Genomic DNA, 23,324 nt, shown 5'->3' on the forward strand with positions numbered 1-23,324 from the left:
CCACTACAGCCGGTCTATCCTGGCCCTGCTGTCACAACCAGGACATTGCGTGGCGTCTATTTTTACAATGGTAGAGGAGGGATGTGGGATCTCAAGACTGGACAGATTCTTAATTAGGCAGCTCGAGACTCCCAGTGTAGGAGTTTTGGGACCCTCCTTTGGAACCTAAATTCCTTTCCCCCAATAATGCTATTAATACAGAAACCTGGCTTTGGAGTGACATTGCTTCCTGGGGAAGGATCGAGATTAATTGCACTTTTCATGCCCTGTACTTTCTGCATTACCTGTAATAATAATGTACATAGATTAGGTAGGGAGGATATTAAACAGAAGGATTTATGAACATTTGAATATTAAGTTGGTTATCTGTGGCTACCTTAAATGCAAGGTTGTCAAAAATAATTACAGTATACTAGCAAATACTGGCTACCAGAGACAGTATAAATACCCTGAGTCAGTGCATATTGGGCTTTTGGCATGAATCATTTGCTCAACAAGGATTGGGAATACGTTCTTCATATTTATGAGGAGGAAATGAAAGAGAGCACGGGATGGGGGAGGGGAGAGGAACAAGCAAAATTAATGGTGTCGCAGACCTACTGTATTAAACCCAGTATAGCAGCAGCCCTGTGCGCGGAGGGACCACACTTGGGCTGCGGGAAGCTTTGACAGTGCAGCCTCCCGTTTTGTATGCATGGGAGGGTTCCTGATGCTTTTATTTATTTATTTTTTTAATGGCCACACCACTGATGTTCTGGTTTTATGATCAGGGACATTTGTAGAGTGTGGAGGGTGAGGTCGCTAAGTGGTTTGCAGTTGACTTGTGTAAAACCCAACTTGTCAAGTAGAAGACATTTGAGAAGGATATTGATGAATGCCCATCCATCTACGGGGCAGGAAAACATACCCAGTTGTTAATTTCTCAATGCAGAAAGCAGTGATGACACAGAAAAGCAACTGCCAGGAAAAAAAAATTATGATAGATTAGATCAGGCAATTCTGAAAGCAGCTGATGTTTTCGAGTTAGGTTAACGGTTCAAACCTTTTCTACACGGTCAGAGATTTATTCTGCATTGGTAAGGTTCCACTTTCCACGTGCTGTGCGGCTCTGTGCATTGTTTCCCCGGGACCCAGCTACCTGAAATGTAATAATAGAAAATAGTCATCAAACGTGGTAGTTGTGAGAGAAAGAAGTGATTTTGTGACAACAGGGCCACGAAAGCCCTGCTCACAGTTGACACTTGACACATTGACCTTCGTAGTGAAGTTTGAAGAATTTATTTCGTTTGTGCGCTTTTGGTTTCTAATGTATTTATTCAGTCTACTTTTGTTTTTATTGATACAGTTTAGATTTGTCACCTAAGCAAATCCAATTTGATTTCTGACTCTGGCCCACCCAGTGGAATATGTACCCCAAAACATTACGTCAGTCAGTAGATAATAATTGAGCACCTACTATGTGCCAAGAAGCATGCCAAGCTTGGATGTATAGTAGTAGCAGACAGTTTTGGTCCTCGCGGCCCTTGATCTCTCGTGGTGAGACAGACATGGAAGAAAGAACCTCACAACGGTGCCATTATAAAATGGTAGGAAGGGAAATAGAGAGCGGCCAAGGGAGACGGTAGCGCGGAGCTCAGATGGTGAGGATTCCCTGATTGGCTCTCCGAGCTACTGTCGGCACGGAGCAAGCCGTTCAGCCAGAGATGTGGGCGTGTTTGCAGACAGTGCTCTCCTGCAATCACAGAATGGTGTGTGCTGTCTTCAGAAGATGTTTTTGTACTGGTTACAGAAACTGTGCGCTGCGGACCCCCATGCTACCACTAAATAGAAACTTTAAGAGGCCCTTGTGCATGTCATTTAAGTAGATGTGTAATATTGAGGCAGCAGCGCTCTTCATTCTGTATTAGTTTATGCTTCCCGGGGTTTTACAGAACGTAGCCAGCAACTGCCATGTGTGTCAGTACACAGACTGGCAATCACTGAGGAGTGTGCCCGGTTCTCCGGTAGGCTTCGGCGCAGCTCTCTCCTGCTGCAGTGACTGCCCCAGGAATGTGCTCTTTCTAAAACCTGCCGGCCCCCCGAGAGCCCTTGCTCCAGGCTGAGTGGCAGCCTGGTCCCAGGACCTGCATGCACAGCTGCCCTCTGCTGGGTGATGTCTCGAGTGTCTCCTGGGTTGCTGTCTAGCTAACCAAAGCCGTGTCTGACTGAGTGGCTTTGAGGTGCCGCAGATGAAGCTCCTTCCCGGGGGCACCTGAGTCCCCGCGTAGCCGCTGGGGAGCATTAAGTGGCACCTACTCTAATTAACCTGCTGTCGTAAAGCTGCATGAGTCATTGTGTTGAATATGCATCTCGAAGCCAAAATGGCAAACCCACCACAGGGGTCTTCAGATTAATAGTCTGTATCTCTTTTCTTTCTTCCCAAGAGTCATTTAGGGAACGTGTTAGTGGATATGAAGCTCATTGACATCAAGGACACTCTGCCTGTAGGCTTCATCCCAATTCAGGAGACGGTGGACACACGTGAGTCTCCCTTTAGTACCACTCATCACAATGGGGCTTTTCTTCCTCCAGGTATATTTTTAGATGTTTTGTATGTGCATTTTTCTTTTGGAACATTTTAGGAGGCCTTGCTGCATGCCCGCGAATAAACCCTGCTGCTTTTGACGCATGTCTGACTTGGTTCTCCGAGGAGTTCGTGGTGTTCTGGGTAGCAGCATGTAAATGAGCAGAATGTCCTTTTCTCTTAGAATGGGCTCCCTGCTGAAGCGGCTTGCTCAGGAACAGAACGGTGAAACTGGTTATAGTCCCTACTTAGTCCATCCTCTGGTGTCGTGGAAGCCAAGCTTGACACAAGACCCAGAAGCAAAAGGAAAAAAAAAAAAAATCAAAGACGCTCAAGGAGTAGAAGTTCAAGAATGTCCTTATCTTTGGCTCTTGGAGCACACGAGAAAAGCCAGAACCAGGAAGACCGTGCGCTAGAGGACGCAGGATGGAATCTGAGTGAATACTCTGACCCCCAAACCACAGCAAGCAGAGGCGAATCACTGACAACCCGAAGCTGCTTCAGGATCCTGGAGGGCTTTGAGGCCCTTGTCATGCCTGTCGGTTATTCAGTAATGCTGGGAAACCTCCGGATATTTGAGCCACCTCATTCTGATTTAACTTCACTTGTTTAATTTTTAATTACTGTCACCAACTTTAGGAAGTCTCCAGCAGTGAAGCAGTAAATGAAACACAAATACATAGAATCCATTCTTTATTACACATGGTTCACTTACGAAATCCTGTATCTCACGCTTTGTCACTCATATTTTATCTTTTCATAGTTAGCCCCATTCTGGACCCATAATGTTTCGCTGTTTTCTTGCTGGCATTTCATATAGACCAGACTTTGCGTATCTACACAGATGCCCCACAGCCATTATTTTCACAAAACAAGTCGAGTTCATTGTATTGTATATTTTTATATTCTTAATAGTCGTCTCACTTTGGGACATTTTGCTTTTACTTTGCTTTTACTTGTTATGTGTATTAGCTAATCGTCGTGCTAGCTGATATGTAGTGTGTAACTTACCAGACGCTCACCCCCGTGGTAAGTGCTTGACGTACCTGACGTCCCTGGATCCCCAGAAGACCCCTTTTTGGAGATGGGTATTGTTATAGCCAGCCCATGCGAGAAAAGTGGGACACAGTAACTGCCAAGGGTTTGAAGAATTTATCCCCGTCACACATCTCGAAGTAGGGGAGTCACGAGAGGACACACGGGAGTGTGACTCCAGTCCTGCTGTTAACCGCGGTGTGACCCTGTTGCAGCATGTGCTTAAGTGCCTCTTACAGATAGGTTTGACATTTTTATGCATCAGGTGTTATTGGTAACTGGTTCTATTGAGATATAATTCACATACCATTAATTTGCCCATTTGAAGTAAACAATTCAGTGGTTTTTAGGGTGTTCACAGAGTTGCGTGACTATTACCACAATTAATTTTAGAACATTTCATCACCCCCCCCAAAAAAAGCCCTGTACCCATTAGCAGTCACTTCCCCATTCCTCTCCAACCCTCACCACCCCTTCCCAGCCCCGAGCAACCACTGATCTAATTTCTATATAGACTTGCCTCTTCCAGACTTTTCATGGAAATGGAATCCTACAACATGTGGTCTTTTGTGATTGGCTTCTTTCACTAAGCATAACATGTTCAAGGTAGGTCCATGCTGTAGCATGTGTCAGTACTTTATGCCCTTTTGTTGCCAAATCATATTCCGTTCTATGCACTTCCACACCCATTCAGTTGGCGGATATTTGGGTTGTTTCCACTTTGGGCTGTTATGACAAGTGCTACTGTGGACATTCGTGGACAGGTTTTTGTGGGGACACATGTTTTCATTGTTTGGGGGGCCATGCCTAGGAGTGGAATTGCTGGAGTCAGATAGTAACTCTATATTTAACTTCTAGAGGCTCTGCCAGACTGGTTTTCAAAGGATCAGGGCCATTTTACATCCCCACTGACGGCGCGTGAGGGCTCCGGTGTCTCCGCGTCTCACCCACACTTGTTCTTACTATTCAGGCCATCTTACTGGGCACGACGTGGTCTCTCGTGGTTTCGATTTGCATTTCCTGATGGTTAATGGTGTTGAGCATAGTTTTGTGTGCTTGCTGGCCGTTTGTATATCTTCTCTGGAGAAATATCTATTCTGATTCTCTGGCATTTTAAATTGCGTTGTCTTTTTTATTATTGAGTTATAAATATTTGAACATATTCTAGATATAAGCCCTTTATCAAATATATGTTCGCAAAATTTTCTTTCTGTGGGTTTTCTTTTCGCTTTCTTGATGTCCTTTGAAATACACAAGCTTTTTATTTTGATGGAGTTCCATTTACTTACTTTTTTTCTTTGTAGCATATGTTTTTGGTGTCATTAAGAAAGCATTGCTTAATTCAAGGTCACCAAGATTTATGCCTGTGGTTTTTTTCTGAGGGTTTTATAGTGTTCACTCTTACACTTATGTCTTTGATCCATTTTGAGTTAACTTCTGTGTACGGTGTGAGATAGGGGTCCACCTTTATTCTTTTGCATGTGAATGTCATGTTTTTCCAGCACCATGTGTTGAAAAGACTGTTCTTTCCCATGGAATTGTCTCAGCATCCTTGTTGAAAATCAGTTGACCATAAATGTGAGTTTGTTTCTGGACTCTGAGTTCTCTTCCATTGATCTGTATGTCTTTCCTCATGCCAGTACCACACAGTCTTTATGACTGTAGCTTTGTGGCAAGTTTTGAAACCAGGAAGTACGAGTCTTCCACCCTCATTCTTCTTTTTCAAGATTATTTTGGCTGAGTCTGTGTCCTTTGAATTTCCATATGAGTCTTAGGCTTAGTCGTTTTCTGCAAAGAAGCGAGCTGGGATTTTGATAGGAGTGGTGTTGAATCTATAAACCGGTTCGGGTATGCATCGATTTTGAAGGATTTTCTTGTGATGAGTTTCCAGGTACTGGAGGCTACTGGGTCTTAGGTCCGCTACGGTCTGCTCCAGCCTTTGTCTACAAACGTCTTCCTCATCTTCAAGCACCCTATACTTTACCCAAACTGAGGCACTCACTGTGTGCTCTTCACCCTTGTTCCTTTCCTGACTCTACTTACTCACTTCGTACTTTTTTCCCCAAAATGCCCTTCCTCTCAACTCTTGAGTGTCCACACCCCCTATCTTTCAAGGGCGAGCTTTAATTCTGCCCCCTGCGTGAAACCTTCTCTGCTCCCCAGATCCCAGTTTCAAGCAAGCTCTCTCCTCCACAGTCAGTGTTGATTGATGAATGCCTTGTGTAGGCACCGCAGGCTTTGCAAGAGAAGGCGACTGACTGTGATGCTGGCCTTTCCCTCCAGGAGCTAAGTCTGGTGGGTGACCTGGCCCTGCAAAGAAGGAGTAGCGTTACAACGTAATCAGACAGAGCTCTCTCCCGTCAGTCAGAGATCAGGGACCGTCTGCCTTCTTTGCTGCTTTTCATCACACCCGGCACAGCACACATTCAGTGGAGGAAGGGAAGTAAGCAGCACAGGTTACAGTGGCCAGAAGCCAAAGGAAGTAATAGATTCTGTCTCTTACTTCCCACCTCGACTCTGTCAGGACGCACTGTGGCTTGGCCTGGGGGCCGGTAGCACTTGGACTCTGGAGTCAGACTCACCTAAGACGGCATCTGGCTTTGCCACTTACAGCTTTCACGCCCCAAGCAAATGACTTTACTTTTCGGGCCTCAGTTTCCTCATCTGTAAAATGGGGGGATAAGTTATCTACCTCATAATGTTGCTTTCAGCGTGCATTTTAGCCGCTTACATGTTTTTGCACATCTTCACTACTTACCTTTCTCTTTGAGGGTGAGATCTGTGTTTAATTCATTTTTGAATCACCTGAGACACCTACCATACAGGGAGCCATGCTCAGAGGATGGGCTCCATAAAGATAAGCTTTATTACTCTCTGTTGCCAAATTAGCTTCTAGAAATACCAGTTCACGGTGCCACTAATGACACAGGCTTGTGCCTGTTTTCCACAGGCCTGCCAGCATAGGTTTTAAATTTTTATTCAGTTTTACTATTCTAATTTTATTTAATTTTCATGTCATCATTTATTAGCAAGACTGAACATTTTCACAAGTGTTTGCTTGCTGCTTTTGCTTATTCTTATATGACTTGTCTGCCTAGGAACTAAAATTGCCTTGTAGACTTGTATTAATTTCCCACTTCTCCCTCGTGCTTTTCTTAGTTTCAAAATTTGCATTGGTGTTCATTTTTGACAACTAATTGACTTATAATGTCTTTATATTGATAGACTCTAGAGCCACGAGGGATTCCCCATTCTGCATTTTCCTCTTAATTTGTTGAACCAGTTAAGTGAGGAGGCCCAGGGCTGCGTCCTGCCTGGGCCTGTGGTTTAGTTGTGGTGGGGCCCCAGTGATCCTAGGTGGCAAGCCTCTTCCCCATGACAATTGCTGCCTCTGGACATTCTGAGGGCAGATCCTGGCATCACCAACAAGCATCTTATCACACAAGGAGGGTGGGTTTAGGGCAGCCTGTTCATTTTGGGTTGTATGGTCATTTCCTGGAGCCTGTCCCCAAGGGACAGGACAAGCCCAGGCTGACCGGGTGAAACTGTGGTCAGCTCTGTGCAGTTTCAGTGCATTTAAGGCCCTGATTTTATAAAGTCAGCCAAAAAGATGAGACTCCTGTAATGAATTTAAAATAGTTTGTTGCTATCCACACAGTACTTAAAACTGGAAGACTGTTTGTTTTAGTAAAGTGCTGTATCCTTTCTCTGTGTTCATTAGCATGACTGAACACATTTCTATTGACTCTGTATAATATGTTTACTTAAAATTAGGCCTGTTTAAGCATGTGTAATTAGTGGCTCCATCTCTTGCCCCGAGTTGCTGTAGACGGAGGAATAGAACAAAGAGCAGCATGGCAAAAGCAAGTAATAGACCCGCATTTTTATTTATATGAGGGAAGGTCTCACCTTCCTCACGCTTTCCCAGCTCTGATCTTACCAGCTAATAAGACTGGTTACTTAGTAAAGCTAATAGTTTTTGAAGGTGCGGTGTAGGTACGGGTGTTTTCCCCCAGGATACCATCCTGTCTTATAGTGTACGATGTCTGGGATCTGGATTCAGGACATTATTACTCATAGCTCATAGATCTAATCTAGCCCTCAGTTTCCTTGCCTGGGAAAAGAACCCACCAAGTATCTGTGTTTCTACCTGGCTCTTTAAAAAGCATCCTCTCCCCAGTCAACAATAAGACAACACTACTGACAGTAATCTTCCCTTGGTCAAGCCAAGACCAGTGGCATGACTGTCCTTCCCTCCCCACTTGGTGTCTGATTTGAGTGTGCTTACTTCCTGCCCCAGAAGTGAAAGTTCTTGAAAGTCAATGCCAAACACTGACAGAAATTGTGCACTGGAGGCTTACCGGTAATAATGGGGATAAGAACATTTGTGGCTATGTTTTATTGAGCATTTACTGTGTGCCAAGCACTGGGCTACGTGAAGCATATGATGTGTTACCACATTTCATCCATCCAGCGTCCCTTTGGGGTGGGGTTTCATTAACTCCTTTTTACAGATAATGAAACCCAAGCTCAGAGAAATTAAGTCACTTGCCTAAGATCATAGAGCTGATGGTGGAGTTGGGATTTCAACCCAGGTACACCTGACTCATGTATCCAGTGGCTGCAGTTGATTGGAATTCATATTTAAAAACTGAATGAACAAACAGAAAACACCTGGTTGGTCACCATTGGCGGTTGCCGGGTCACCAGCTCATTGCTCTAAGACTTAATAAATAAGAGCAAAGAACCACGTATTTATCTTTCCTTTTCTGTACCAAAGCTTTTTCAGGGAGACCAAGTAGTTGAAAAAGACAAGTTATTTTTTATGTAGAAGAATTCCAGCGAATAAATACAGAAGGAATCACAGAATTAGAAAATCACCATTTTGAAAACTTTAATGAGATTATGGATCTAGGCAACAGTCATCGGGATGAAAACACTGCTCAAAGAACAGTTGTTGGGGACTTTATAACCCACGTACCAGGCCGACCCCCCCGCACCGGAACCCATGCGGGGTCATAGAGCTGGACTCCATGCCTCACGACAGGATGCCATCAGACATATATGCACCAATCCGTGAAGCGTTCCTATCTAAAAAAAAGTAATCTAACCTGCATCTAATCAAGCCTTTTGCTCTAACTGCCAGTTCACAGGAAATACCGAAGAGTGACTCAATTTCACCAATTTATCAGCAGCCTGAAGGCAAGGGGAGGGGGGAGGAAGAAGTTTGTTACAGAGTCAAAGGAACTTAAGAGACCTAACGACCAGATTCGGAGCACAGACATCCAGATATCGGTTGGACCTTGATCCAGGCAAAGCAATAGTTAAGTGGTATTTTTGAGACAATGGAGGAAACTTGAATATAGATTATCTACTGGGTGATACTAAGGAATCATTGTTCGTTTGTTAAGTGTGATAATAGCCTGCTGGTCGTATTAAAACAGATCGTTTGCCAGAGATGCTGACTGAGATATTGATGGGTGACATGACATGGTGTGGGGATTCATTTTAAATCCTGCAGCAAAACTGCCGGGGAGTGGGGGAAAGAGCCGAAAGCATCTTGTCCATTGCTGACAATGTTAAATCTGGATGAAGGGACCAGGTGGATTCACTCTGTTGTTCTCCCCACTTTGGGGAATGTTTGAAAATTTGCATGATAAAAAATAAAAAAGAAGAAAAGTCCACGTGGCAAAAAGTGTTAATACTCAGGGTGTCCATGTGTATGTCCCTGATGGTTTGAGCAGTGAGCAGATGGTGGTTGTGGCCTTTAGAAGCCAGCCCCGTGGGTTTATTCCAAGCTGCTTCTCCTTGCAGAGCTGTGTGTGCCCCTGGGAGCCCTTCCCGGCAGGGGTGCCTGGGGTCAGGTCCCGAATGTGGGTCAGGGCGACTGGTGCCCACTCCAGAGTCCCAGCCTATGCACCCTGTGGAGGGCAGGAGGGGCGCAGCCCAGCTACTTGGATGGCTAGTCGCTCCTGCCGCCAGGAAGGGAACGTGACCTGAGACACGGCATTCAGAACAGAGATGTCGGCATCTCCGGAAGACTCATACCTTTTCTTGTCCTTCTCTCCAGAGGAGTCGGCTTTTAGAAAAAAGAGGCTGTGCATTAAATTTATCCCACGGGATTCAACTGAAGCTGCAGTTTGTGACATTCGGATCATGGGCCGGACCAAGCAGGCCCCTCCTCAGTACACGTTTATCGGGTAAGTCTTAGTCACACGGATGTCATCTCTTCTCTCTGCCAAGAGAGCTCAGGTCACTCCCGGGGGCCAAGTCCTGAGACGTTGTGTGACCCACAGGGCTCTCGGCCACCTGCCTCTCTGGCCTGAGCTCTCATCGCTGCCCTTCCTCCTAATGCTGCTGCCAGTCCAGACGCCGAGCTCTTGACCTCTCGGTGCCTTTGTTCATGCCGCTTGCTCCATCTAAGGGCCTTTCCTTCCCTTGTCCTTCTCTGTGTGTTTGCCCTTCAGGCTCCTCGGGGGCCTTTCCACATACCTGAAAGCCCAGATGTTCTCTGCTTTTTGAGCCCTCGGCCCCAACTCCCTGCATTATTTATTCACCCCACTAGAGTTTGAGGAGCACCCATTTGTTCCTCTGGGCCGAAGACCTTGGACGTGGTGGTGAATGAGCAAGCAAAGACCGGCTGTTGTGGAGTTGGTATTCTGACAGGGGAGACAAGCAACAAACAAGAAATACACGAGTGAGACCATTTCAGTTAGTGGCGAAAATGAAACACAGCAATGAACGGAGGCTACTTCAGCGAGGGTGTCATGGGGGCAGGGGGTGATGACGTGGCAGAGCTGTAAGTCAGGAAGAAGCCAGCCATGCAGAGACTTGAAGGCAGAGCCTTCTAGGCTCAGGAGAAGAGCAAGTGTAAAGGTAGGAATGGATGGGGCATGTTCAGGAGCAGAGAGCAGCCCAGTGTAGCTGACGTGGGTGAGCGAGGATGAGTCGGACCTTGGGGTGAGCGGTTCGCAGGACCTCGTACAGCATGGCGGCAGTTTGGATTTTATCCCAAGCATGCTGGAGAGCCACTGGAGGGTCTGAGTTGGAAGAAACACGAGTATCACATGACTACATGGAAATTCCTTGTGTAGTTCTTTGGTCTGATGTCCATCTTCCCTGATGAGCGGAAGACAGCTGAGGGCTAGGCCCACTGAGTCTTGTTTACCGGGTAGCCTCAGTACTAGGCACAGGCCCAGCTCTTGTAGCTGTTTCATAAATACGAAGTACAGGGAATCTCAGGATTTCACTCTGGACTCTTGTTTGTGAGTGACAGGAAGCCCAACCCAGGCTGGCTCAAGCAAAAGGAAGAATTTGTTGGCTAGCATAACAGCAGAGTTCAGGCGGGCAGGATGGCTTCAGGTGTGGCTTGAAGTAGGTGCTCAGAGGGCATCGCCAGGATCTAGTTTCCCCGTTTACCTCCTTGCTCTGATTCCATAGGGTGGATCCCATTCTTCCGCATGTTCTCCCCTAGTGAATGGACTAATGGTGGTGTGCTGGCTCCACCTACTTTTCCTTCAGGTTCCGTTTCTGAGGCAAAGAGCAAGTCTATGTTCTTGAAAATTCAAACGGGTTCTAGAATTCAGTCTCCCTCGTCTTGATTGATCTCACTGGCGTCCTGTGCACCCTGAACCCACGACCCAAGTGTCATTGTCTGAGAAACCAGGACTGAGCTGGAAATGAGATTGGCTCCATTGGAACCCAGGGGCTAAGACTGAGGGGGTGACTGCCCCCCCAAATATGGAGGGAAGGCAAAGAGTCAGAAAGAGGGGTGAATGGATGCTGGATGCCCAGAAGATAAGAGATATTCGTTATATTCAGTCAGCTGAAATTCAGGTCTCTCAAACTGATGAGTCCCCTCGATGGTTTTGAGCATCCTTCTCCCCGGCCAGCTCTGCATCCCGCTCATCCCCACCGGTCCCCATGGGTGTGCTCCCCTACTTGGCCTTTGCAGTGGGCTCTGGATCTGGGTTGTGCTCTGTTTTGCTTCTTGTTCACTTGAGCCCAGGTTTTCACTCTCCAAGCGGGCCTTTCCCCCTGGCCGATGCCCTGGAGGTGTGGTGCTTCCGTGGAGTACCTGGGGAGCAGGTGTCACAGAACCGATGATTTTCATCCTGGTGCATGATGGTTCGTCTAGACTCTTTGGCTGTGGAATCTAAAATACTCTGTCTCAGGATTCTGTGATCACCCCTTCCTACACACTCCAAAGTCCTGTTTTGCAACATGGTTTAAACTAATTATATAAACAGGATTATGGGAGGGGGAAATAGTTAAGAGAATGACTGTACTTCAGGTACCTAGAAGCAGCCATTTACATATAAATAGTAGAAACCAACAATTTAATAATGAATTTTTAAAGTCTAATTTCAGTTACTATGTGTATTTTTAATTATAAGCCATGGTACTTTAAAAGACTCAATTTTTAACCAATTTAAACAATTCTAAAGAAGATTGTTACCATATATGTCTTGATAATCAAAACTAGAATCTTCTTTCTTTTATATCATTTTGAAAAGATTGCTAAATACAGCATATTTTGTATCATCTTGGGGCCAAAACTCCTTTTCAGAAGAAGACAATTCCAGTATTATTTTTAAGGAAGGAAAAAGAACAGTGTCCAGGGCTTGGAGTCACCTTTTCCTTAAAAATGAGCACATAGGTTACTCTGCAAGGGTTCAGGGTTGTGACTGTGGGGCAATCGCTGAGGTGTGACGGCATCAGAGCGGCCAACAGGAATCAGCCATCTGATGAGACGTGATCATGGTTTAGGCATAGTTCCTGTAGCGTACTGAGAAGCTACCAGAAGTCTCCACTGAATAGATCTGTCCTCATCGTTTGATGAGATGCAGTTCTATGGGGCATTTGAGAAGTTTTAAGTCGGATGTGGCTAAAATAATCCCCTTCCAATTCCTAAGACCAAACCTGTCTCATTAACACTCCTACGGGGTGGGGTAGGGACACGCACCAGGGAACAGAGCCCGATGTGGCATCTGTTGAGGCCTTTTGTGACCACTCTTGGTTGTAGCAGTCCATGGGGCACATGCCTCAGGCCTTGTGGTTTGAAAAGGTCTTCCCAGCTGCCCCTGAGAATGAGGCCAACTGCAGGTGACATCCAGGCAGAAGGAGCTTTATCCAGAAGTTGGGACATGTCCTTGAGCAGGGTGGGGCTAATTCCCCTCATAGGGAAAAAACCAGGCACATGAGGCCGCCTGGGTGGCCCACTGGGTTAAGCATCTGCCGTCGGCTCAGGTCATGATCCTGGGGTCCTGGGATTGGGTCCCGCATTGGGCTCCCTGCTCAGAGGAGTTTGCCTGCCCCTTTCTCCTGCTCGTACACTCTCTCTTTCTCTCTCAAATAAATAAAATCTTAAACAAAAAACAGGCATATGCATCCATTCGCCCATTGTTGCTCCATCTGTCTCACCCTAACCATACAAAGGACTTGAAGTGGATTATTACATAATTACCTATAATGAAGTGGCAAAATGAAAAGAATTTTGAAGACTGAGAACCAAGGGAAGTGTCAGTAGTGTAGTAGGAAGGCAGGCTTCAGGGCAGGTAAAGAAGACGGCAAGTCAGAGAGCCTGCCTTGTTGGGACAGTTGACTTCACATTAGGCTCTGAACTCTGACACCCAGAGCACAGAGGGCGGTGATGGAACTGATCTTTGTGGGCAAGAGTGGACTCCCTGGTGTTTGAGGCTGTGAGTCGGTTTGCTTTGTTGCTCACGTAAATGTTTTGTGCTGAACTGCACCATGAAGATTTCTCTTTTCTCCTAAAGGGAACTGAACAGCATGGGGATCTGGTATCGAATGGGCAAAGTACCGAGGAATCATGACTCATCTCAACCCACAACGCCTTCCCAGTCATCAGCTGCTTCCACCCCAGCCCCCAACCTCCCCAGGTGAGGCCACGTCAATGGTGTCTTGTGCTGTTACTCACGTTACAGTGATGTGGTCTTGGGTCTCACTGCCTAACATTTTAGAGCACCTCCGCTTAGTATCTACTGAAAACTGCAGAAGCAATATTCTACTAGAGGAGATTTTAAGAAATCTAATTAGAAATGTTTGCATTACCCAGACGTAAAGGCCATTCTGTATTCTATCTTGTACATATTCTGCAGGCTCCTAAGATAGCAGAATATGCAACTTTAGACTGGCTTGCTAGTCTAAAGAGCTCATAGCTGCACACAGACATGTGGTTGGGAACACGGGCCGTCAGAAGGCAGAATTCCTTCTCTGCCTTGGTCAACAACTCATTTGAGGGTTGGTAAGTCATTGTGTTCATTTTCATGTCGTTCCTTTTCCCAGCGAGCTACAAACTAAGAAATGGGTAGTTTGGGTATAAGAGAATAGTGAGAAGGTTTTCAGGGGATGTTGGGTTCAGTAACTCCACAAAGAAACTTAGGGGCTCAAACTGGTCACTCTGCACCCGATTTCAGTTGTAATAGAGGTAGTTGCGGTCTCTACAAAAAGCAGGTGGTAAAGAGAATCCTGTCAAATAAAAAAACCCTCACCTCTCAGGACTGGCTTACCGTGGTGAGCCCTGCATAATATCGAGAATTGTCGATTTCCTATGTTGTACACCTGAAACTGATATAACATTGTATGTCAGCTGTAGTTCAATAATAATTTTTTAAAAACCCTCTGCCTTACTAGTAGTGAATTATTTGAGGGCAAGGAACAAACAGCAGTGAGAGATTAAATTTGAGAAAGGGATTACAAAAGTAAATAAAACAACAATTGCCGAGGCAGAGCTGTTTGGGGATTGATGGAGCAGAAATGAGAATGCGTCTAAAAGCTTCCACATGGCTGAAGAGAGATGAGCAACGTCTGTCAGGACCAGATTGTGGGGCTCCTCTTGGGCCCCACAAACCACCCCCTGCCCTCCAGGAGGTGCAGACGAGAGGGTGGTGTAGCCGCTGGTTTTCTGCGCTGTTCCTCGAGCTGAGTGCCCGCCCCCCGCAGAAGAGCGCCACTGTCGTGAGCCAGCAGCTCAGAGGACTCTGTCCTTTGGGACATCCGCCATAAAGACAGTCTGGTCTTTCTCGTGACAGTTTCACAAACCCAGAGTGATGCTTCAGCTTGACTACTCGGAATCGCCTGAAACTTGACGCGTAGTTTGTAGTCTCACTTTGGTATGAAGAGCCAGGAAGAGCCAGTGAGCTTCCCAGAGTGGCAGGGTGAGCCGCCGAGCGTCTCCAGTTCAGGAGTACCGGGCTGACACCGGGCTAACACCAGGCTAAATGCTCAGGGCAGCATTTTCACGGTCCTTTCTCAACACCCAGAGCACGGGCACTGCTGCGGTCACTGTGACCTGTGTGCCCAGGTCTGCTCAGGCCCCTCACCTGTGCGGGGGGTCAGCTGAGGCCCATCGCCTGTGCCTGGGTCAGCTCAAACCCAGAGCCCCGGAGTGGTCATAGCTGCTGCTTGTTGACGTCACGTGGTCTGGAAGGCCTAGGCTTGGGCACCACCTCCAGGCAGGCTGTAACTTTCTGTTGGCTCAAGAGCACTGCTTCTCCCAGTTAAAGCAGGAAGAGCAGCCTCCCAGAAGCTCGCCACACAGCGAGAGAGCACGGTCACTAGCAGCTGACGCGAGAGGGGCCCGAGAATGCAGGCCACAGGAAGCCGAGAAGAATGGAAGGTAGTGTGTCAGAACAAAACATTTATAAGGTTTATTTATTTTATGCAAAACTCTTTCACAGTTTGTGGTTTACAAGGGCTACAAGGAAATTGGATCCGTTTTACTTGCCAAATGGAACAGATGTCGGACTAGTCCATATAAAGCATATTCCTGGGGCACCTGGGCGGCTCAGTCAGTTAACCATCTGCCTTCAGCTTGGGTCATGATCCTGGAGTCCTGGGTTCGAGCCCCGTGACAGGCTCCCTGCTCAGCTAGGAGCCTGCTTCTCCTTCTCCCCACTCCTGCTCTCTGTCACTATCTGTCTCTCTCTCAAATAAATAACGTCTTTAAAAATAAGTAAATAAAAATAAAATGTATTCCAGCGTGGCTGGGTTAAGCCCACGGGTATTCGGAAGGATAATTGAATGTTACATTAGTGCTTCCAGGTAAACGCCACTTGTCTGTCCCCAGCTCTCCCTCTTGCTGGGCAGTCCTTTCCAGGTGACATGGACATCTCTGTGGGCCTCCTAATGCATCGGGGAGGGGAGGTTGCTTTTTGTATTGTTTTCCTACCCAGTACCTTTGACTTTAAAAAAATGAAATGCTGATGTTTCACTCAAAATTTCCGCTGAAGATTTATGAAATGATGAGCATCTTATGTCCTTGAGGCTTCAGGTCTGTCACCTCCCCAGCAGAGGAATCGGATAGCTTTCTGTCTGGTGCTGAGCTGCAGCTGACGCTTGTTTTCCGGGGGGGTGGGGGACGGGTCTGTAGTGGGCCCGTAGGGTGAAGGCTTCCAGATCTAGCTCCTGTAACCTCTTCTCTCCCCCATCTCTAAGCTTCAGACTTTAAACTGGTAGTCTTTTCTTCCCTTCCTTTTTCGTGTTTCTGTGCCTTTGCTCATGTGGACACCTATACAGCAGTGTGCCTCAAATCCCCTGCCTTAGATGTCACCTCAAATGCCTCCTGTCCCAGGAAGCCTTCCCTGAATACCCTTGGGCTGGGCCTGGGCTTTCCTCTCTGAATTCTTCTTCTCAGCCATCACGCCTTCACCTGGATTATGGTCACGTTGTGAACTCCTTGAGGGCAGGAACCGTGTCTGGTGCCTGTTACCTCCTCACACTCTGCCCAGATCCAGGCACGTATTCAGTTTTGCAGCAAATGCTTCCCCTACAGCCTGGGACCCTGTGCTGCAGCTCCCCCCTGCCCCTAATGACTCCTGAGTCCCTGAGCACTCCTTGGCTCCTTTTCTGACTGGAGCATAAGCATAAAAAATACTTCCAAGTGTGGTCTTTTGTGTGGACACAGGGATCAGGTGGCACAGCAGGGCTAGAGAGAGTGTGCGGTGATGCAGCGCCCTCTACTGACCAGATTCAGAGGTGGCCGGGAGGACTAGCATGCTGTTCCAAGCAAGGGACAGCAGGCCCTTTCCCAGCCAGTCCCCGGGGGGACTACAAGGGACCGAGGGAGGGGCCAGTAGCAGACTTTGTTGCCTGCTTGAGCTCGAGCTTTTGTCTCAAAAGCTAAAAACGTGTGCTCTGCCTCCATTTCTTATGTTGTTACTCACATTTCAAAGAATTCCGTGCCATTTTTTGGAGAGCTCTTATCCCCAGCTTATCAGGCAAAAGGAGCGGTTGGTGAACTTTTCCAGAGTTGACAGCTCCTCACCTGAGGACCTCGTGGTCCTAGCTGAACTGCCCTCTCCAGCGGCAGGTGCCAGCCCTAGGACCAAGCACTTCCTGCCTGTTTCCTTCCTGTTGTTGCAGAGAATGCTAGTCGGGAGGCCAGATCTGGGGTTGTCCTTTCAGAAAGGTCGGGCCCCTGGAGAGACGAGGGAGCCCCTTGGCTGTACCCAGTGAATCGGATGCAGTGTTTGGTAAAGTTCACGGCAAAAGGCAGGATGACGTGTCTTGGCAGAGCTCTTCCTCCTCGTTCCGTGTCTCTTTATCTCATACGCATACATCTCAGCACATGTTCCCTAACCATTTCCAAGTGAGAAGGGCATGCCACCTCTTCCAGGAGTGTGGAGCCCCCATTTTCTGGGCATCCATGCTGCTGCACCCCCTGCCTGTCTACTCCGTGCACCCTGCTCAGCATGGGCTGGCCTTGGGGCTGAGGCACCGTCCCCTCTCCCCATCTGCCTGACAGGCTCACCCCAGCTTTGCAAGTTAGCCTGGTACATACAAGAAGACTCCCGGTGTGTGGATGGATCCAGGCTTTTCTGACGCTCTTCCGTACCTCTGCCTTAGGGCAGGGGGTGGGTAGAGGAAGCTCCTTCGCGCTCCTCCCTCTCACACCGGTTTCACGTAGGGTTCTGCTGCTGCCAGGTCCAAGGTTCGGAAGAGCTCTGGGAGGCAGGTGGATTCACAATTGATGGAGCACCGGTTGCCACCGAGTGTGGATAAATGAATGGCTCCATATCATCCTGGGAGGGGACCCCTGGTGGACTGCTGCCCCCTGGCTTGCTGAACAGTAGAACCAGTGGCTTGATAAAGACATCAGAGGCACGCTTATCAAATTTGCAGATGACACAGAGTCATTAGGGAGAGCTGATGTGCTGAATGACAGAATCAATACTCTGCATCTCGTCTACAGCCAGAACACCCTACTGGAACCAGGAGATGAAAGGTGATGGGTAGAGACAGACAGCATACCCCCCACCCCCAGGTTAAAAAAAATCAATTGTGCAAGAAGCAAACTGAAGACACCTGGCTTAGCAGTGATTGGCGTGCAATGACCGGGCCTGGCACAAACTGGGATTGTGGGAAATGGGACCTGGTGTGCCCAGCGGGGTGTGTCCAGGGAGGTAGTGTCCTACACCTGTGAGGGTCGTCGGGAGGGTCCTGTCCACTGCCACATACCACCTTGTAAAAGTTACCCAAACTGAGCACTGAATTTGGGCACGAGGAATTGTTGTTTTGACCTGAGTAGAGATAGGGCAGCTGGCCTCAGGTGTTTAAATGGTCAGTCCGTAGCAGAGAGAGAAGTGGTTCCAGGTGGGGATGAGTTGTTGGTGGCCCCAGAAGACAAAACAATCAAGTGGACTGAAGTTTTAAGGTGGTAGATTTAGGCTTAACATGTTCAAGAACTTAAGAAAGGACTCCCCAAAGGCAAAAATCCCGTGGTGTTGAGGAAGCCCACTCAAGAGGTTGTGCGCTCCCAACGGCGGGCAGCAAACAGCATTTGGGTTTTTCGGACCTGCAGGGGTTCTCCACAAGCCTTATTTTAGAAGTGTATCTTGTCCCCATCCTCAAAAATTCAGACTCCCATGGTACCTGGGTGGCTCAATTAAGCATCCAATGCTTGAAATCAACTCAGGTCTTGATCTCAGGGTCGTGGGTTCGAGTCCCGCAGTGGGTTTCTCACTGGGTGTGGAGCCTACTTTAAAAAAAAAAAAAGTCACACTCCACAGACCTGGGGGGTAGGTCCTGCAGACACCTCACCAAGGGTGACTCCGGGCAGCTCCAGGGGTGGGGAGGGCACCGGAGCAGGGGGTGCTTGTCACGAGGGTCTGCACGTGTGGCTTTCAGTGATTCCTCGTCCTCTGACTTGTGGCCATTGTCCCCTTCTGCTCACCAGTGCTGGTGTCTGGGTGTCTCTCTGAGCTGTGGAGGGCTGTGGGGCCCCCTCCCTGGATGGAGGGCACAGAGGGCCCCCGGCGGTGCTGACCCTGCGTCGGCGTCCTGCCATGGGTGTGTCTTTTGCCCCTTTCAGAGTCCATCCGAAATAGGTAGTCTGGACCCTGGAGTGCTGGCATTTCTTACCTTACGTGGACCCCGGGCTCGGGCTGTCCAGGAAAAGATGGAACGTGTGGTTCTAGTAGCTCCACTGGGCCCTTCCCCTTGGCCTGAGTCTTCACACTGTGCTTCTAAAGGAGAAACTGCCACCCCAGGCCGCGGGCACGTGTGTTCCTGCACTGACATTGTCCCTTCCCTGGGAGAAGGTATCTTCTCCTACCCCTGCCCCCCAACCGGAGCCCCAGAGCACACGCTCCTTTGCCAGCTATTGAGTCCTGCCCCGAGCCCCAGCCTCGAGGTGCAGCCCCCGGGGAGCCTCTCCCAGGTGCCAGGCGGGGCTCAGCTTCCCTTATAAGGCACATGGCGCTGCCCTGAGCTGTTCCAGTAATCTTCCGGTGATTTGTCAGCTCCCAGCGAGTTGTCAGTCACAGGTTCCAAAGTATGTTTCTTAGTGACAGACATAATTGTACTTAACTTTTTGCGTGGATGTTATCAATCTGTGACAGATACTCTGGGAAATGGGGCATTTTGATTGCAGAAGATCTGTCACATGCATTTAGTCTTTCTCTCAGGGACACCAGGATTCAGTCACAACTTTTGCATGTCGATGTCAGGTTTTGAGAACATAGATCCTTGCTGACCTCAAAAATCGTTCCGTCACTCCGATCCCAGGGCTGTCATCTGAAAGGTTAATGGCTCTTCCTAAAGGAGAGAGACAGTCACACTACGAGGATCTGGAATTCAGGCCGTGTATGCCCAGGAGTTTCCCCCCCCACCCCCGTCACAGCCGTTGTCAGAAGCCCGTGAGCCTCTGCGCTCTGTCCCCCACCCCCGCCTCCCGGACCCCACCTTCCTGGGGACGTGGGATCAACTCTGCTACTTGATCAACCCGTGGAGTAAGCTGGCAAGTGGAGGGAGCCTCAGCACGCTGGCTGGCATCCTGGCATTGACGCCTCTGTCAGTGTTCAGTTATAAGATGGTCTTTATGCTGCAGAGGACGGGTGGCACCTGCCCTGTTGTGGCAGGACTTGAACTGGAGGCCCGGGTTGGCACCCCATCGAGGTGTCCACCGCCCGTCCTGAGGGGCGGAAGGCTTGGCGCTGGAGACGTTGCCCATCAGGAGGCCCAGCAGGATTCCCTGTTGTGTAGGCTTAACGGAGAAGGCCCAGCATAGGGGCGTGGAGGGCATTCCAGAGTGGAAAGCTCTTCTTTAAGGTCCCTCATTTATGAGAAGGGTTGTCTGTGTCCCGCATCGAGGTGAGCTTAGAAGCCAATTCCAGGGGTTCTTTTCTTCCCCCATAACAGTAAACACTGTATGTCCCAGATTCCGAGCTCACATCCATAGCAACAGGAGACAAGTTGGGGGTACGTGAGCCCCGGGCGAGCACTTCGCCTTAGTCCCACTGAGGAGGGCTCGGGGCTGGCCATTCCGACAGGGGCCTTCAGAGCCTTGCACGTCCACAGGGCGTGCCCAGGCAGGACTGTGGATCTGGCTTCACTTGGGATAATTAGACTTCCTTTTCCTTCACACGAAAACCACACACATTTTTTGTTTATTTAACTTTGAAGATGGGCTACACATTTTCATATCCTTCCTGGCTGTGTCACCCCTTTGAAGATGAGGACTCACTGCAGATGTTTTCACACAGAGCGGCAGCCCCAGCACTCTACACTCGAGTCCCCTCAGGCTGCCCCGGTACCTTCCACCCACTGCTTTCGAAAGTAACGACAGCCAGGGGTGCCTCCGAGAAGGGCCATCCACGGTAGGGACCTGAACACTGATTTAAATCAGCGTTAGATTCGAGGTTGAGCTTCCTGGGGCTGAGGTATTATTCCAATAGCTCACCTTGGCATTCTTTCCCTGGAACTTTAAAGCCCTAGGTTGCCTGCCGTCCTGTTGGGGTTTCCAGGTTTCCACATGTTCTTTTTACTTTCTGGAACCTTCACTGGCTTCCCGTTATCTGACATACCTCCCACATCACCTTGCATTAATCCAATGAGTCTCCTCTTGTCTCCTGAGCACATCAGCCTCCTTCCAGAACCGTCTCTGCTCTGGCCATTGCTGTGTATCTCACCCTGTCCTGCCCCTGCCCCCCGGGAAGGGGCAGACCAGACTCCAGAAGGCAGAGGCTTGGTCCTGTCCACCTTCCAGCCTGGGGTGGCCCTCACCCCTTCTAGAAAGCCCGGCCCTAGCTGTTTTTCCCCCTTCCCCTCCTCCAGTTGCTTGCACCAGACAATTCGGCATTTCACATTTTCCTGTCATTGCTACGCGTATTTATGTTTGGTCTTATGACTAGATTTGCTGGCTTATGGATGACAGGGATCCTCCTGTTTCTTTTCTGTCCTTTAATGCTTTAGAAAAAACTAGTCACACAGAAATACAGATGATAACACTGTACTCCCGTGTATGGAAACTCAGCAAGTACTTTGAACTGTGTTCTCTCAATTCAGTAAGTGTTCAGTGAAGAGCACATGGTCCCAAAATGGCAGGGACCTTTGAACACCAGGTTCCCGGCATATCTGTTGAATGAATAAAGTGAGCTGGTTTAGATACATAGGACCAGGTATTTATCCATCCCGCCTTCCGTCTACTCTGCCAGCCAGCCAGCAGAGACTGACGGTGTATCTGCTCTGTGTCCGGCACTTTCCAAGTGCTTTACAAGGAAGAACTCACTTAATCCTCCTACGTCTTCCCGTGTAGCCTCTCCAGGCTCCTGCCCAGCAGCCGGGAACCCACTGTCTTCCCCAGGCCCCTCCGGTCAGAAGCTGCCCACGAGGTCTGCATTCACACCCTTGTAGGAGACCCGTGAATGTTGGCCCGGGTCCAGTCCACCGGAGCCACGGATGGCGGCTGTGAACATGTGGCGGCCATACCGAGAGGGTCCTGGTGGCGCAGGTCCCTCGGACGGCCTCCGAGCGCGACGAAGCGGGGTTACAAGCAGTGGGATTTATTCCGGCGAGCAGGAGGGCGGTGTGAAGGAGGCCTACAGGGGAGGGTTGTCTGAGGATCTTGAACAGGCTTGTGTCGCAGCACAGGAGCCACTTCGGTGTGGTGCCGGAGTGATGTCGAAGGGGCGACGCCATTAGAATGCAGTTTGGTATTGTTGGATATGAAGGATGGGTTTAGGCTGAGCAATCCACTTTCTGATATTAATTTTTAATATGGCTTCTTGGGAAGTCAGAGCTTCTATTTAATGAAGAATTGACTACGAGTCAATACAGCTTCCATCTCTGAGCCGGCCTCCTTGGCTTTCGCTCTTACACATCAGATTTTGACAAGGTAGTTGCTGCTTGTAAATGTGGTGTCTTTGTAATTTTTGTGACTCCGTGAGTGCCTAATTTTTCTTGGTGGTTGTGACGGTTATGCGTGCTGCTCGGCGCCGTCCCGGAAGCAGGGCTGTAAACGTGAAATGATTTCCTCCCGCGCCGGCTTCCCGGGCGCACACGAGCTCTTTGTGCACTTGGTTTAAGCTCCAGGGTTTGGAGAAAGGCCTTTTTCAGGATTATGAAAATAGTTTTCCGTGTGTCAGAACAGATTTATCAGTTCACTTTAGGGTCGGTTTTGTGAACCAGACCATTTAGAGGGGGATATTTTACCTTTTATCAGAGTGGAAGCTGACAGTCTATTTGCAGGTAGCTCTATGGAATATTTCACCGGCATCTCTCAGCGTAAATCTAGCCGCCAAACAAAGTAAAAATGGGCGTTAAGCGAAATTTCCCACTATTTTACCCACCCCCCACCCCTGCCCCAATGCTGTTCTATTTCAAGGCAGGGTTTCAATTATTAATTTGGATATTTAATAAAATCCTGGGCTTGCAGTAACTTTTAAAAGGCCCCTTGAATTTTATTTGGGTCGGGTTTTTGCCCATGGGTAGGGTAGCAGTCAACTTGAATGTCTTTTCTTGAGCAGATATTTTGTTTCCAGTTGAATAATAATGTTAATGATTATTAGAATAAATAAAATGATCATCATCATTATTTCAGCTACAATTTTTTGAGCATCTTGTGCCAGGCATTGTGCAAACACTTTAGAGATACCATTTTAATCTTTATAACCATGCAGTGAGGTGCATAATGGGAATGAGCAAAGCCTTTAAGAAATGAGCAAGCTGCAGCGGGGAGAGGTGGTAGCTGACCCGAGGGCAGAGCATCGGGACTCAGAGGAGCCAGGACCGGAGCCTGGTCCCACCATCCCTGCCTGAGTTTTAGGACTTCACCACAGTATCTCCTACGGCCTCACCGGGGGCCAAACACTGGCCCAGAAGCCTTTCCGGACCATGGTCCACACTCACCTCCTTATTAGTCATCGCTTTATTTTGCTAAACAAATTGTTTTCCACAGCTTCTGAGATTGATTGAGCAAGAAGGA

At 48.4% G+C, this 23,324-nt stretch overlaps 1 protein-coding gene across 1 annotated transcript in view; it reads left to right on the plus strand.

The window, feature by feature from the left end:
• Positions 1-23,324, plus strand: part of MVB12B (multivesicular body subunit 12B) — a 174,148-nt gene that overhangs the window by 69,983 nt on the left and 80,841 nt on the right. Inside the window, exons 5-7 of the mRNA XM_034663731.1 lie at positions 2,424-2,520; positions 9,669-9,798; positions 13,378-13,500. Coding sequence (XP_034519622.1) covers positions 2,424-2,520; positions 9,669-9,798; positions 13,378-13,500 — 350 coding nt within the window. The remainder of the gene's footprint in view (positions 1-2,423; positions 2,521-9,668; positions 9,799-13,377; positions 13,501-23,324) is intronic.

This window comes from Ailuropoda melanoleuca, chromosome 7 (genome assembly GCF_002007445.2).
Source record: "Ailuropoda melanoleuca isolate Jingjing chromosome 7, ASM200744v2, whole genome shotgun sequence".
NCBI lineage: Eukaryota > Metazoa > Chordata > Mammalia > Carnivora > Ursidae > Ailuropoda > Ailuropoda melanoleuca.